The sequence below is a fragment of the Plecotus auritus genome (genome assembly GCF_963455305.1).
Source record: "Plecotus auritus genome assembly, chromosome: 1".
Lineage (NCBI taxonomy): Eukaryota > Metazoa > Chordata > Mammalia > Chiroptera > Vespertilionidae > Plecotus > Plecotus auritus.
The window spans coordinates 157,920,850-157,937,177 of NC_137770.1; the positions used below are offsets into that span (position 1 = coordinate 157,920,850).

General features: G+C 38.6%; 1 protein-coding gene across 1 annotated transcript in view; it reads left to right on the forward strand.

Moving 5' to 3' along the window:
• Window positions 1-16,328, forward strand: part of ITIH5 (inter-alpha-trypsin inhibitor heavy chain 5) — a 100,193-nt gene that overhangs the window by 47,264 nt on the left and 36,601 nt on the right. The window contains exons 6-7 of the mRNA XM_080679157.1: window positions 7,012-7,181; window positions 9,102-9,218. Coding sequence (XP_080535283.1) covers window positions 7,012-7,181; window positions 9,102-9,218 — 287 coding nt within the window. The remainder of the gene's footprint in view (window positions 1-7,011; window positions 7,182-9,101; window positions 9,219-16,328) is intronic.

Here is a 16,328-nt window from a genome sequence, read left to right on the forward strand (position 1 = left end):
CAGGCTAGGATGTGGTCAGCACCTACCGTGTGCCAGGCACTAAGCTCAGTTCCTTATATATGTGGTCTCACAATTCTGACAATGATGCTATGACATGGTTTACCTCAATTTGACAGTTGTGGAACTGAGGCTTAGAGATATTAAGTCAGTCATTTTGAGTCTGTCACACTCTAGAGTGCACTTTCTTCAGTATTATGTGGCTTCTAAAATAATACCTATTCCTTATTCAAAAATGTGGGGATTCAGACAGGAAGAGAGCATCATGGGGATGCTGGTGACCTGAGAAGCAGGGAAGAATATGTGGAGAAAAGGCCATTAGTGAATCTCACCGAGGACACACCAGAGGCAGCTGTATGCCACTGGAGGTCATCTTGCACAAGACCGATGCCTGGATTAAAATGGGAAGATGCCATTAGAAGACAGCCTCCTTCAATTCAGAGCACTTGCCACACTCCTGACCCTAACCAAGTGGGTAAGAAGGAGAGAAAACAAACAGGAAGAAAAGATGTGGGTTCTTATTAGCGAAGTAGCCAGATTCTCACTCTTTTGATCTGTTCCCAACTTCTTCCCTTGCACCCTTCATTATCCTCAGAACATATCCCGTGACTGCTGAGGGCCCTGCTAATAAAGTTCATTATCCTTATGAACTATTTTATGAGGATCAAGAGCATGAGTCCAATTCACAGTAAGAAAAAGCTGGATAGTCTTATTCTGCTTTGGGATTTTGGCCAGTAACAGTGGGGCAGCCTATACTAACCTCATTGATTAAAAGACTTATTCCCTCCTCTAATAAAAAGAGGATATTTTTTCCTAGAGAGATTATTCTGGAATATTTTCCAGGTAACTTTTTTTGGAGGGAGATTGGGAGTGGAAAATTCACTGGGTCATATTGACTGTCTGGTACTTAATGGGTGGAAATCAGCCTCCGGGGCTAAACCTCTCAGTGAGCGACCAAACTGTGAATCAACCCACAATTTGGGCATGTAAAATAAGCCCATTTAGAGGAATCTCTTGAATTTTCATTATAAACTAGCAAACATCAGAGGTCAATAGGAAACCAAAATAATCATACACTATCTTTTTCATGGCTTATATCAAAGAGCCTAGTCAAATGAATTATGAAGAGATAAATTAAATTTTTAATACTCAATGCTTTTATTCAACCATGAATTGTATTAATTCAGGGTGGTTGTAAAGAGCACCTCAATGAGAGAGATTTGAAACAAGAAAAAGTAGGTACATGCTGACAGTACTGTATAAAGAGTCAAATTTAATTACAGAAATGTACAATGTCAGTGCTGCACTATTACATACATCAAAAACTCGTGATCATTGTTTCTGTGCAGGAACCAGAATCAGCTGCTAAAATAACCTTTCTGGGTCCCACCTACAGAGTTTCTGATTCAGAATTTCTAGGTGGGCCCAAGAATTTGTGTTTCCAGCAAGTTCCCAGGTGACACTGATGCTGCTGGTCCAAGACCACATAGTCAGAACTGCTTGGCACTGTCCCTGCAGGTGACTGAGTCACCCAGGGTTGGCTCCGAATACTTCAAAAGAGATAAGTTGGGATAGTGGCCTCTGCCAACAAGACATCTCTTTTAGAGCTTTTACTGATACTACACGAAAGTGCTTCTGGGTTCTGCCAGCTGGAATTACTCTGAATACACCTAATCTGTTCTGCTATACAACTCCCAATGATTTTAACTTTTTTAAAAGTTGGGGTATACATAGAATAAAGTATATACATCTTATGTGTACACCTTGATTAATTTTTACATATGTATATACCTGTATAACTACTTCCAAATAAAGACATAGAGTATTTCCACCACCCCAAAGGCTCCCTTATACTCTTTCCCAGTCAGTCCTCACCCCCCAAAGCTAACACTATTCTATTCCAATTGCCATGTATAAGTTGTGCTGCTCTTAAGTTTTATGTAAATGGAAAAATGGAGAATATACAGTCTTTTTTATGTTATGTTTTACTCTAAATGATTGTGAAATTCAACCATTTTATAAATAGCAGTAGTTCTTTTCTTTTTGTTGCCTGTAGTATTTCAAGTTTGACATGTTGTATTGTCTTACATTTAATTCCCTGGCCTTCTATTTTTAGACATTTTAGTTTCATAATAATATTAGCTAACATGACTGCTTACCATGAATCAGAATAACACTAAATACATTACATTACTTAATCTTTTCAATAGTGTGAGTTAATCCATTTTATAGATGAGATAACCCAGACTCAGTAACTTGTCCAAAGTCCCATCTACACTAATAAAAGAGAAAGATGCAAATTTACTGTACCTTCACGATGCCCACGAGCCAATCAGGAGTGAGTATGCAAATGAACCAAACTAAGATGGTGGGTTAATTTGCATACACAGGCACCGAATGGCCGGGGATGGGGCTGGACACTTGCATCATTGCCATGGTGACACCGCAGGTGTTCCACACAGCCCCAGCCACTTTGGGCCTCTGGGCAGTGTGTGAAGGAGGAAAGGCGGCTCCAGGCCTGAGCAAAAAGGTGGCTCCAGCCGGAGCAAAGGCGGTGCCGGCAGCCAGGGGAAGGAAGGTCTATTCTTGCACAAATCTTCGTGCATCGGGCCTCTAGTAGATAATAAGAGGTAGTAAATGCAGGTACTTCTCATTCATTCATGGTCCTGAGTTCTTAGGTAGTGTATTATCAAGCTGCTCACTCTTGGTGCTTTACCAATAATCACCAATGAAACAAAAGATTGACTCCAGAGAACAGCAAATTTCATTCTCTTTCAAGGACCATTTCATTTTCAGCCTCTTTTCCTTCTTCCTGCCTACTGGTTCTAAGGTAATGTCAACCAGGTTAATGAATTGGAGGCTTGCATTTGTAGATGTGCATTGAGAATTTCCCAACTCCTTCTTCAGATGAGCAAATCTGTTGGAAGCATGTGATCTTCCATACAGTTGTCTTTTTACAGAAATAAACTTTCCTATTTGCTAGCTCTCTGGTCATTCCCAAAATTTCTGCCCTTGATAAGTAGAAATAATAGAAGACTCAGTTTTGCTCTGTGGTTCCTGTTAAGGCTATGTTACCAGGAAACCCCTGATTGGGCTTGGGCTGCCTGTCGCTGTGTCCAATAACAAAGGCAGGGTTGAATCATATTAGGCATTTATTGAGAAGGCTAGCCAATCCATGAAGACTGAGTGCTTACATGCATCAAATCCTGTCTTCCAGCAAGATTCAGGGGATAGTATTATAAAGGGGAAGGGGCTGGGGTGAGGAATGCAGCTATGTGCAGGCCTGGGGGTCTGCAGACGTCAGCTATTATAATTAGTCATCAGGCGATGAGATGATGTTGATAAGATGATGGTTTGACTCCTGGTGGATCGGCCTGACCATGTTTATCGGCTCTGCTTGCTGGATTCACAGCTGAGTCCCCTCCTCAATTGCTTTGCATAGGCCTTGAAAAGGAAACTTTAAGAAAAACTTAACCCCCTATTCATATTTAAGAAACTTAACCACCTATTCACATAAGTATATATGTTCTAAGATTTAAAAAAATAAGATTACTTTTCAGATTAATTTAGGTGCTCTATCTATTAGGTTATAAGTCCCCCCTATCAGCTATACCTAACTTGTTGCTGAAAAATAATTGTCTGTTCTGTTGAAGGAAATGTTTAAACTTCCTTTCATTTTAATATCTAATAAAATTTAGCATAAGGAAGTTTATTCTTAAATACAAATTACCATAGGTAAATTATGCCTCATTTCCTTTTTTATTTTTTTAAATAAGGATGGAAAATTTCTGGTCATCTTTATGGTATCAACTTGAATAGATTTTAAGATAGTCAGATGCTTTACAGCAGTCTTAAGCCTGGTTTTGATTCAGTATTTGGATAAAACATCTCCACGTGCACTGATGTTTATGAATTCTCTATTTTATTTTCATATTATTTATTGTGTAAACAGATCTCAAAAATTTGGATTTCTGTTGTTAAGTATATAAACATGGTGGTGTTTGGATTTGTAAAAGTGGGTAGTCTGTGAAACGATTCTTTGTTTTCTAACAGGAAGTAAAGGTCAGGGGTAAAATATGGGATGACTTTGCTTAATGTCATCTCACTAATTTTTCTTAAATCACATAAAATACAGTCATCTGTTTACCTTTATGGAATTCTAATTTATAGCCTAAGATTCATGCTGGGGAAAGCTTTGGGAAAGTGGGGAAAGCTCTGAGAAAGTTTGTTGTTTGTTTTTTTAAGAGCCACAAACTTTCTGGACAAACAGTATGATAGGGCAACCAAATAACTGATGGGGGAAAATTTTCTTTATGGAAGAAGTCCATATGGAAGTAATGATAGAATCAGAAACCCCCTTTACAACTCTAATGAAATAGTGGGTCTAGACCAGGGTGGGCAAACTTTTTGACTCGAGGGCCACAATGGGTTCTTAAACTGGACCGGAGGGCCGGAACAAAAGCATGGATGGAGTGTTTGTGTGAACTAATATAAATTCAAAGTAAACATCATTACATAAGAGGGTACGGTCCTTTTTTTTTATTATTTCAATAGTTTTATTCATTTCAAACATTTTAACAAGAAGAATGTAAACACTAATTATAATTTGAAACTTCAAAAAATGGAGGAATCATAGCACAATAACATACCTTATATTGAAGATGGCAAAGGCAAAATAAAATTGCCTAACAAAGGAAAGGTACAAAAGCCTTTCAAATTAAACTTAAATATAATAAAATAATTAAAAACTAAAACAAATAGAAAAGAACAAAATGTGTAAACAGTAAATTAAACATTTTCTTTAGTGCAACTTCCAAATTATGCCCGGGACGTAGATGTAGATGGCAATGTAGACTGGGTTGAAAGGTTTTTGGTCTTTAAAACATCAACTTCAGTGGGAACAGTGTTGTTGGTCTTTTTAGCTAATGCTCTGATACTGTGCTCTCCAGGGGCGTGTCTCCCTACATCACCACGATAACGTGTCTACGCATTCCCAGGGTGATGTCGGGGGACATGTCCGCGGGCATTACAAGGAGCCTCTGGAAGATTGAGAGGTTTTTCCTTCTACTGAATGGGCGGATATAAATCCGCCCACTCAGAAGAAGGAGCTGCGGCCGTGTTTCCCCACGTTGCCATGTTAACACTGCTGCTGGTGAAGGAGCGGAGGGGAGAGCAAGAGAACCCTCCACTCTTTCGGCTCCGCAGGCCGGATAGAACAGCTGAACGGGCCGTAGTTTGCCCACGGCTGGTCTAGACCAACATTATTAGCAGTTGATAAAACTGTTAAGTGAAAATTTGATGAGGAACTTCATTATGGGTGATCAGATTGCCAATACCGGAACCAACCGTCAATCTTACCACCACTAAAAGTAGACAAGTTGATATTATGTACCTTCTGATGTGATAAAGTAGTAAGTACTCACATCACCTATTAAGTGTTCTTGCAAATAGCATTGAACCTGAGTCTAACCAAGCCTTCAGCTCTACCTACCAGAACACAAAGAAATATAGGGGACTGAGCTGTGGTGTGAGCCTTAATACATTCAGCTCTCATGGGAAATTTTAAAATCCTGAGGCCCAGGCTGTGTCCCAGACCAATTTAATGAGCTCTTGGCATGGGCATCAGTATTTTTTCTAGCTCCCCCAGATGTTACAGTACAAACCAAGGTTGGAAACCAGGGGAACAGAGGAGCAAGTTAAAAGGTAGTACGAGAAAACAATCAAGAAATGCAGAATGTGAGAAACTTTGTAGGACAAATGACCAGTATTTTATAACACATATATTTAGTAGTAGAAAAAAGGTGGGGGTAGGTGCCACTTATAGATTAAAAGAGACCTAAGAAACATAAACCAAATGTGATGTTGGTACTTTGTTTTGATCCTAATTTCAACAAACCAACCATTCCAAGACATTTTCTAAAGAATTAGGAAAATTTTAATACAGACTGAGTATTCAGCCATAATAAAGGATTGCCCATTAATTTTGTTACTTGTGATAATGGTTTTGTGGTTATGCTAAAAGAAGGTTCTTATAGTTAGAGATTCACACTGAAGTATTTATGGATGAAATATGATGTCTGGGATTTGTCTTTAAACTACTCTATCAAAAATGGTAAGGCGATACATAAAAATAGATACAAAATATTGGTAAATAGTTGATAATTATTAAAGTTGGGTGATGGATCTATGGGGTTCATTTTACTATTCTCTCTACTTTTGTGTGTTTAAAAAATTCTCATAAGAAAAGATTAAAAAAGAGGCATGAAGGTGAACTATATGATAGCTTATCTCATGCATCGTGATACATTATCAGCATAATGTCTAGGAATTTCATGTGGAAATAAACCCACAATCAAATGAAGTCTAACCCTCTGAGTCACTGTAACACAATTTTTCCCCCTCAGGAAAATCTATACTAATAATAGAGGAATATGCAAATTGGTCGGGACGCCCTCACACAATGACCGAACAGCAGTCTGCATGGGGCGACCAGGCCGGCTGGGTGGGCAGTTGGGGGCAACCAGGCTGGCAGGGGGGCAGTGAGAGGTGACCAGGCCGGTGGGGGGGCAGTTGGGAGTGACCAGGCAGGTGGGGGGGAAGTTGGGTGCAACCAGGCCAGCAAGGGGGGGGGGGCAGTGAGGGGCAACCAGGCCGGCTGGGGAGGGCAGTTAGGGGCAATCAGGCTGGCAGGGGGCAGTTAGGCATCAATCAGGCTGGCAGTGGAGCGGTTAGGGGGTGATCAGGCTGGCAAGCAGAAGTGGTTAGGGGCGATCAGGCAGGCAGGCAGGTGAACGGTTAGGAGCCAGTGGTCCTGGATTGTGAGAGGGATATCCGACTGCCTGTTTAGGGGATTGGGCCTAAACCGGCAGTTGGACATCCTCCAAGTGGTCCCAGATTGGAGAGGGTGCAGGCTAGGCTGAGGGGAACACCCCCCCCCCCATGCACTAATTTTATGTACTGGGCCTCTAGTATTTGTATATTTAGTGATTAATTATGTTTATATTTTGCATGCAGATGATGCTGGGCCACCTCCTTCTACTGTTATCAACCAAAATGAAACTTTTGCCAAAGTCATTTTTAAGCCTAGTGTGGTTCAACAAGCGAGGATTGCCCAGAATGGTGTTCTGGGAGATTTCATCATTAGATATGATGTCAATAGGGAAGAGAACATTGGGGACATCCAGGTAAGGGGTTTGTTGCTACTATTTCATGTTAGTTGCTTAATACTTTTAGTTAGACTCAGAACTGGGGATTCTAATATTTACCTAAGGGACAGGGAATTTTCTGATTCTTAGGGAATATGTTTTAACCCAAAATGTGTCTCCAAGGATACTAGTGGTATTCCCTAGCTGGAGGCTGAGGGTATCTACTAGGTATACTGGTTAATAATGTAGATTTTTTCAATAGATGGAGTTACACATATGTTGATATATATGCAATTTGATATGTATGCTATTTTGTTGTATTGACTGCAAGCTTCAAAACTTCGTATGTCAAATTTTCTGAAGTTGTTAACATCATAGATATTTTTACGCTTAAAAATGTCAAATTTTGTGCCAAAAGAAGAGCATTTGCGGGAAGTTTTAATTCATTACTTTATTTTGAAGAAAAGTGCTCCTGAAAGTTATCATATTCTTCGGGAAGCTTATGGTGAACATGCTCCATCTCAAGATATTGTGAACGCTGGTTGTTTTATGATCAAAGCGTGGTTCAAATTGATTATTTGTTGTTGGTAGCGATCAGTATTAATGGTTTCATCTGGTTTTAGAAGCTCACACCTTCCTGATCCCACCAAATGCAGAGCATTGTCTTCTTTCAGAAGCAATTTGGCCTTGCAGTCGATGTTGATGGTTGACCTGGATCAACCCATGATTTTGTGCATTTGGGATTCTCAAAATAAATCCACTTTTCATCGCCAGTCACAATTCGATGCAAAAAAGACTTTCTTTCATGCCGTTGAAGCAACATTTTACTGATGACTTTTCGGTTTTCTATTTGTCTTTCGTTCACTTGATGTGGCACCCATTTTCCTTCCTTTAAAATATTTCCCATTGCTTGTAAATGATCAGAAATTGTTTGCTGAGCAATGTTTAATCTTTCTGCAAGTTGTTTTTGAGTTTGACAAGCATCTTCATCCAATAATGCTTGTAATTGTTGGTCTTCAAACTTTTTCGGTTGACCTGGACATTCTTTGTCTTTCACATCAAAATCATCACTTATAAAGCATTTAAACCAGCGTTCACAAGTATCTTGAGATGGAGCATGTTCACCGTAAGTTTCCCAAAGTATATGATAACTTTCAGGAGCAGTTTTCTTCAAAATAAAGTAATGAATTAAAACTTCCCACAAATGCTCTTTTTTTTTTTTGGCATGAATTTAGACATTTTTAAGCGTAAAAATATCTATGATGTTAACACTTTCAGAAAATTTGACATATGAAGTTTTGAAGCTTGCTGTCAATACAACAAAATAGCATACATATCAAATCACATATATATCAACATATGTGTAACTCCATCTATTGAAAAAAATCCGCATTATTAACTGGTACACCTAGTATTTCCTGCTTCAGTAATCTGGAGAGCAAGTGAAATCTACACTTTTCCCTGTGCTATGTTAGATGGCATTAGAATTTTAATTCTTCTTAAATTTTAATTAAAAGAGACTGGTCCCTGGCTCATTTCCCTTTAGGTTTTATTGCTCCAGAGACAGGGTGGGAATATTAAAATGTATTAATGTGCCACCCAGAATGTGGGCAACCTCCTTGACATCTCAATTTGTACTAGTAAGATGCTTGGTAAAAAACAGATAATTAAGGAAGCAGGATTCTCAAGTGGCAAGAGGCAGAAGAGGACAATTTAAATTAAATTAGTCAACATAGTCAATAAAATGTTAAGGGGTGATTTTATCCTTATACGGATTAAATTAGCAATTGGTTCTTTTGGAAGGATCAAGGCCATGAGTACTTTTGCTCTGGGTGCAGAATCTGACCAGAGACACTGTTTCGTGCTATCTTTGATGTTTAGAAGTTCCATAGACAGTCCATTTTAGTTTTTCTACCTATTCTGGATACTATCATTTTTACTTTCTTTTCCCTGCACCAGGTCCTAAATGAGTATTTTGTGCACTACTTTGCCCCCAAAGACCTTCCTCCTTTACCCAAGAATGTGGTATTTGTGCTTGACAGCAGTGCCTCCATGGTAGGAACCAAACTCCGGCAGGTGAGTGAGTGCCAAATGCCCATTTTTTCCTCTCTCAGTTTTGTCTGGGACAATGATGTGGATAAAAATTAACTGATGCCAAATGTCTGCTTTATCATCCAGCTGTTGCTGCCTATAGAGGACATTCCTGATCTGATTCAGTTAAACCATTGACATTAGTTATCATTTCCACATGGTGGTTTTCAGAGAACAGAGGACATGCTATAGAAATACCTTGAAATAAAGGGGACTGGCAGAGTGAATAATGTGAATGAGACAGGACTATACTATGAGAGCTACTCAACAGCACCATTGTTGATGGAATGATTCTATTGGCAGTGATGTCCTTTGAGAACAATGGAATAGATTAATTGGCAGTCCCCTTGACCAATTCTTAGAACAAAGGACTTGTATCTTAATAATTCAGTACTGATATTCTCACAATATTTAGCATGAATCTTAAAATTCTAGAGATGGAAGGGACATCAGGGGACATGTAGTCTACACTGAAAATTTTCATTAATTTGAAAGTACAACTATTTACATTTTTTTTACAAACCACTGGAAGGCTATTCCTTATCTTATTCTACTATCATAAATATCATAAATCTTCACTTGCAATGTATTTTCAACTCATATAACACAAAACAGAAAGAGCTCCTGACTGCCAGAACAACTAATATTTCTGATGAGCTATTGTACATATTTTCTCTGTTATTACTTTTAAATGGTTTCTTTGACCATTTGTATTTTTAAATCATGCAGTATAATATATTGATCTTCTCTTAATAGCATTTTATTTTCCTTTATTCCCAAATAGTAAAAAATATATTCCAAAATGTGATTTAAAGATTGGGTTTAACTATTTTTTTTCAGAGGGTAGTCAAATATAATTTCCAACTAATATAGTGGGAAGATAACCTCACCTGGAACTCAGCTTCTTGTGGTTCTTCAAAATCATATTCTTGTACAGATTTCAGCCTGCTGATGCCTCAATTTTTATTGCTTTTCTTTCCTTTCACATCTCTGACCTTCCATCTGAGGTTATTTTTCTTTGCCTGAAGAGCACTCATTGGTCTCTTTTAAAATGTAGGTCTACCGGTAAAGAATTTTGTCAGCATTTGTTTGTCTGGACATTATTGATTTCACTCCCATTGTTGTTGTTTTTAAAATAAATCTTTATTGTTCAGATTATTACAATTGTTCATCTTTTTTCCCCCCATAGCTCCCCTCCATCCGGTTCCCACCCCACCCTCTGCCCTTACGCCACCCCCCCCCGCCCCCGCCACTGTCCTCATCCATAGGTGTATGATTTTTGTCCAGTCTCTTCCCGCACCCCCCACACCCCTTTTCCCCTGAGTATTGTCAGTCCACTCCCTTTCTATGCCCTTGATTCTATTATATTCACCAGTTTATTCTGTTCATCAGATTTTTTATTCACTAGATTTTTAGATTCACTTGTTGATAGATATGTATTTGTTGTTCATAATTTTTATCTTTACCTTTTTCTTCTTCTTCCTTTTCTTAAAGGATACCTTTCAGCATTTCATATAATACTGGTTTGGCGGTGATGAACTCCTTTAGCTTTTTCTTATCTGTGAAGCTCTTTATCTGCTTTTCAATTCTGAATGATAGCTTTGCTGGGTAGAGTAATCTTGGTTGTAGGTTCTTGCTATTCCTCACTTTGAATATTTCTTGCCACTCCCATCTGGCCTGCATAGTTTCTGTTGAGAAATCAGCTGACAATCGTATGGGTGCTCTCTTGTAGCAGGTGAAACTCGAGGGCGGCTTTCTCTTGCTGCTTTTAATATTCTCTCTTTGTCTTTTGCACTTAGCATTTTAATTATGATGTGTCTTGGTGTGGTCCTCTTTGGATTCCTTTTGTTTGGGGTTCTGTGCACTTCCTGGACTTGTAAGTCTATTTCTTTCACCAGGTGGGGGAAGTTTTCTGTCATTATTTCTTCAAATAGGTTTTCAGTATCTTGCTCTTTCTCTTCTTCTGGCACCCCCATAATTCGGATGTTGTTACACTTGAAGTTGTCCCAGAGGCTCCTTACACTATCTTCATATTTTTGGATTCTTTTTTCTTTTTGCTTTTCCGGTTGGGTGTTTTTTGCTTCTTTGTATTTCAAATCTTTGACTTGATTCTTGTGATCCTCTAGTCTGCTGTTGGATCTCTGTATATTATTTTTTATTTCAGTCAGTGTATGCTTAATTTCTAGTTGGTCCTTTTTCATATCCTTGAGGGTCTTGCTAAATTTATCAGCCTTTTCTAGAAAATTCTTGAAAAACCTTGTAACTATGGTTTTGAACTCTATCCAGTCATTTGCTTTCCTCCATTTCTTTCATTTGTGACCTGTTTCTTTGTCTCCACATTTTGGCTGCTTCCCTGAGTTGATAGAGTGACTTTGTGTGCTAGGTGTCCTATAGGGCCCAGTGGCTCAGCCTCCCCAGTTACCTGAGGTGGACACTCTTGGTGCACCCCTTTGTGGGCTGTGTGCACAGTCTTGTTGTAGTTAAGCCTTGATTGTTGTTGGTATCACTGGGGGGAATTGACCTCCAGGCTAATTGACTGTGAGGATCAGCTGTGTCTACTATGGAAGAACTTCTGTGCTGGAGACACCCTTATGAGACAAGACTTACTTCAGTGGGGCTTTGGTGTTCACTGAGTCTTCCCCCTGAGTGTGTCCCTTATGGATCTGAGGAGTTGTAATCTGGATGGTCCCACTCTGATCCCTGGGTACACTGGCTCTTGGATCTCAAAGGAGGTGCTAATATAGCCTCTGCCTGAGGCCACCCAGCAGGAGCTACAGAGAGATCTGCAGATTCTTCTTCTTTGTTTGGGTTTTGGAGGTGCCCAGATGAGGCCCAGCTATGAAGCAATGAAAGGTGCTGCAGAGCCTTGGGCCTTCTTTTGGATGTTCTGGGTCTCACTGACTCAGCTGTAGGTAAGTTTAAAATTCAGAGGACCATGCTATTCATATGCAAAAGCCTCTGTGCTCAGCTTGGGTGGAGTGGAGTCTCATGGTGGAGCAAACAGCTATGGCTTCCTGTCAGCCCTGCCCTAAGAGGCCCCTGGTTCTCAGTGTCCCGCAGTAATCGCTGCAAGCACCTCTGAGAGAAAGCTGCCCTCGAGTTTCGCCCACTGCCAGACAGTCCAGTTTTTCCCCGTATGAGTCTGGGTCCCCAGAGTCTTGCCCAGAACTGGAGTTCAGAGCAGTCAGGAGCTTTTGTCTCCCTCTTGCTTGAGAAAGCCCGCCATGTACTCAGTTGCCAGCCCTCTCTGTGTGCGCACCTCCGTACCTCTGCCTTCCACAGCTCCTGTAAGTCTCAGTGTGCTTTTCTCTTTCCTTCTAGTTATAGAATTTCCACCCAGCCAGCCTTCCTGTGGTTCTGGATGATGTCCGTTTTGTCTTTTAGTTGTAGTTTTGAAATTGTGCAAGGCAGCAGTTTCGGTGTTTACCTATGCTGCCATCTTGGTTTCTCCTCACTCCCATTGTTGAAGGATATTTTTACTGGTATGAATTCTAGGTTGACAGTGATTTTCTTTCAGTCCATTGAAGAGAGATTCCACTGTCTTGAAGTTGAAAAGTCATTTATATTTTTAACTGTTGTTTCTTTAAAGGTGACTTTTACTGTCAACTTCTTTTAATAATTTTCTTTTTGTCTTTAGTTTTCTATTGTTTTAATATGATGGTTCTAGGCGTGAATTTCTTCTTATTTTTTTATTTCTGAAGTTCCTAGGACTTCATGAATTTGTGGATTCATAGGAAAATCCCCAGCTATTTTTCTGAGATTGCTTTGTCTTAACTTTTCCTTCTGGGATTCCAATGCTAGATTCCTCTGTCCATATCCACCATGTTTCCCATGCTCTCTTTTATTTATTCCAACTTTTGCCTTTCCATATTTCATTCTAAACCTATCTTTCAGGTCACAAATTATTTTTTCAGATGTGTTTGATCCACTGTTAAACTAATTCATTGAGTAATTTCAGTCATTACATTTTTTTCAGTTCTAAAATTTCCATTTGGTTCTTTTTCAAATCTGCTGTCACTTTTTAGAATGTTCAGTTATTTTTCAAAATTTTTAATTAAAAGAAATCTCAAGCACAGTAAACATAGTTATTTTAAAGTCTGTACTTCATTATTCTAAACTCTGGAGCTTCTTTAAGAGTTGTTTTTATTGTTTCCCATTTCTCATTTTCGTGACTGGTTATCTTTGATTGCATGATGGACATAGTATTTAGAAAACTGTTTGTAGATATATTTTGAGGCCTAAGATGATGATCTATGGCTCTAGAGAAAGTTTTAGTTGTTTTCTGTTGGGTATCTGAGAAAATTATAATCTGAGATTATTTTAGACAATTTTTAGATTTTGAGTTTTTTTCTGGGTGGCCCAGATGGCTCAAAGCTAGATTGCACTCCTTACAAAAGCTGGTTTATTTCTGTTTTGCACAAAGTATAGAAGGTTTACTAGAACATCTATCATTTATGGGCTCTGGACCTCAACTTTTGAATTTATAAACTACAAAATGCTCAGCCTTTCAGATACCTCTTTGGCCATGACAAACTTAGTCAGAAGTGATCCTAAATACTCAGCCCACCTCTTTACATTTTATGTTCTTCCAGATTTTTTTTTTTTTACTGTTTATTACTTCTCTGATACTCTAAAGATTTTTTTAAAAAATAGACATTTTATTTAGCATTTTTAGTTATTCTCAGTGGGAAGATTGAGGTAGGTTGTCTTTATGGGCACAATTTCCCAAAATTTTATTCATACATAGTGAAGCATTCTTTTGTAGTGGTTGATTATTTATTGATGTTTGAGAGGCCTTGAAGCCTTTCTATATTTACGAAATACTCTAAATTTCTTTGCTTTATGTACCCCAAGTTCTAAAGTGTCATTATTGGCTAAGTTGTTTTTGTGCCTTTATTAGCTGGATAATAGATATTGACAGAAATTTTCAGACCACTGTTGGTCACAGAACACAGTGTTAATTAGGTCTTGCATCTGACCCAGTATGATAATTCCCATTTGGATTTTGAATCAAATAATAGCTACTGAGTGGGTACCATCCACTAGATTTCTCCATGTATCTCATTAAATTTCTATGTACCTATTAAGCTTCAGATTTTTTTAGTTGGGTTTCCTCTCAGAAAAACATAACTTGTTGAAGATACTGATGATTGAAGTTACTGCAACCAATCAGAACTTCTGTTACCACCAAATATTTTGTACTTTGATATTTTTACTTAGCATCATATTGTGAATACATCTAACGTTGTTAAATATTTTTTAAACCTGATTTTAATGGCCACAGGGCAGTACTACTTAATAGAAACTTCTATGGGAAGGGGAATGTACTATATCTGAGCTTTCCAATATGATAGCCACTAGTCATATATGGCTGTTAGCACTTGAAATGTGACTAGTATAACTGAGGAACTGTATTTTTAATTTTATTTAACTTTAATACATTTGAATTTAAATAGCCAGACATGGCTACTGGTCACTATATTGGACAGTAAAGCTGAAGAACATTTACTCACTCCACCACCCATGAGAGACGTTTAAGTTATTTCTACTTTTTGCTGTTATAAGCAGCATTGGGATGACTATCTTTACAGAGAAATCCTTGACCACATGCCCAAACATTTTCTTAAGTTAGATTCTTAGAATTGGGTCAGATAATACCAACTCATTTGTGCTTATACAAATATTACAAAAACATTTTTTAGAAAGGCTATACAAATTTATAACTTTTAAAACTGTTACCAGACTAAGAATTTAAAATGGATTAAGCAGTTAACAGTAATAAATGAACCACACTCTACAATATATAAGAATATATAGATGTATATTTAACTAGTTTTAAAGTAGGGAAACCCTCTTTCTAAGCCTAAAAGCAATGAAAGCAATTAAAAAGGAAAAAAAGAAACTTAACTTTACCTATATAAAAATTATAAACTTTTCTTTTAAGTTAAAACAAAAATTAACAAAAGATGGAAAAAATTATGTAGCAAAAACTTTCTATCTAATAAAAGAGTAATATGCAAATTGACTATACATCCACTACACCCACAAGCCATGCCCACCAGCCAATCAGGAGCGAATATGCAAATAAACCAAACCAAGATGGCTACGGCCACAGACAGCAGGAGGGAGGCTTGGGTTTCCCCAGCAATGGAGGAAGCCAAGCTTTCCGCCTGCCCTTGCCGGCATAGGCCTCCACTCAAGGCTACAAAGTTTCAATGATAGAAGATACATAAATCCAAACAGAAATGGCGGCAGCCACGGAGCTGGAAAGAGCAGGATGCTAGGGTTGCCCGCAGCAATGGAGGAAGCCAAGCTTCTGCAGCCCTGGCCGGCCCAGGCCTCTGCTTAAGGCTACAAAGTTTCAATTATAGAAGATACATAAATCCCAACAGAAATGGCTGCTGCCACATAGCAAGCAGAAGGCTTGGCTCCACTTCAGGCTACAAAGTTTCAACTGTAGAAGATAAATAAACCCCAGATACCAGGGCCTCCACTTGGGTCGCCAGGGGGCATGGCAGGCAGAAGCGGTTAGGGGCAATCAGGAAGGCAAGCAGGCGAGCAGTTTGGAGCCAGCAGTCCTAGATTGTGAGAGGGATGCCCGACTGCCCATTTAGGCCCGATCCCAGTCGGACATCCCTCGAGGGGTCCCAGATTGGAGAGGGTGCAGGCTGTGCTGAGGGACACCGCCCCCCATGCACGAATTTTGTGCACTGGGCCTCTAGTTTTATATAAAGAGCAATAGGAGTTTATCTTTAATATATAAAGAGTTAGCCCAGATCAATAAAAATAACCTTGTATAAGAAAATGGTCAAAGAAGATGAAATAATTTACCAGTAAGAAATAGAAGATTAGTAAGATTATGAAAAAGAGTCAATTATATTAGTAATAAAGAAATGCAAATTAAAAAATATTATTTTTATATCATCAAACTTTAAATAATATAAATTATATTGTCATTATAATTTCTATAGTTTCTATTTTAGAGCTCAACAAAATATTTACATTACTTCCCAATAAACATGAAGAAAACACCAAAATGGTAAAAATGCATGGTCAGTTCTACTGCAACTTCGTACGAAGACCATTAGTTACCCA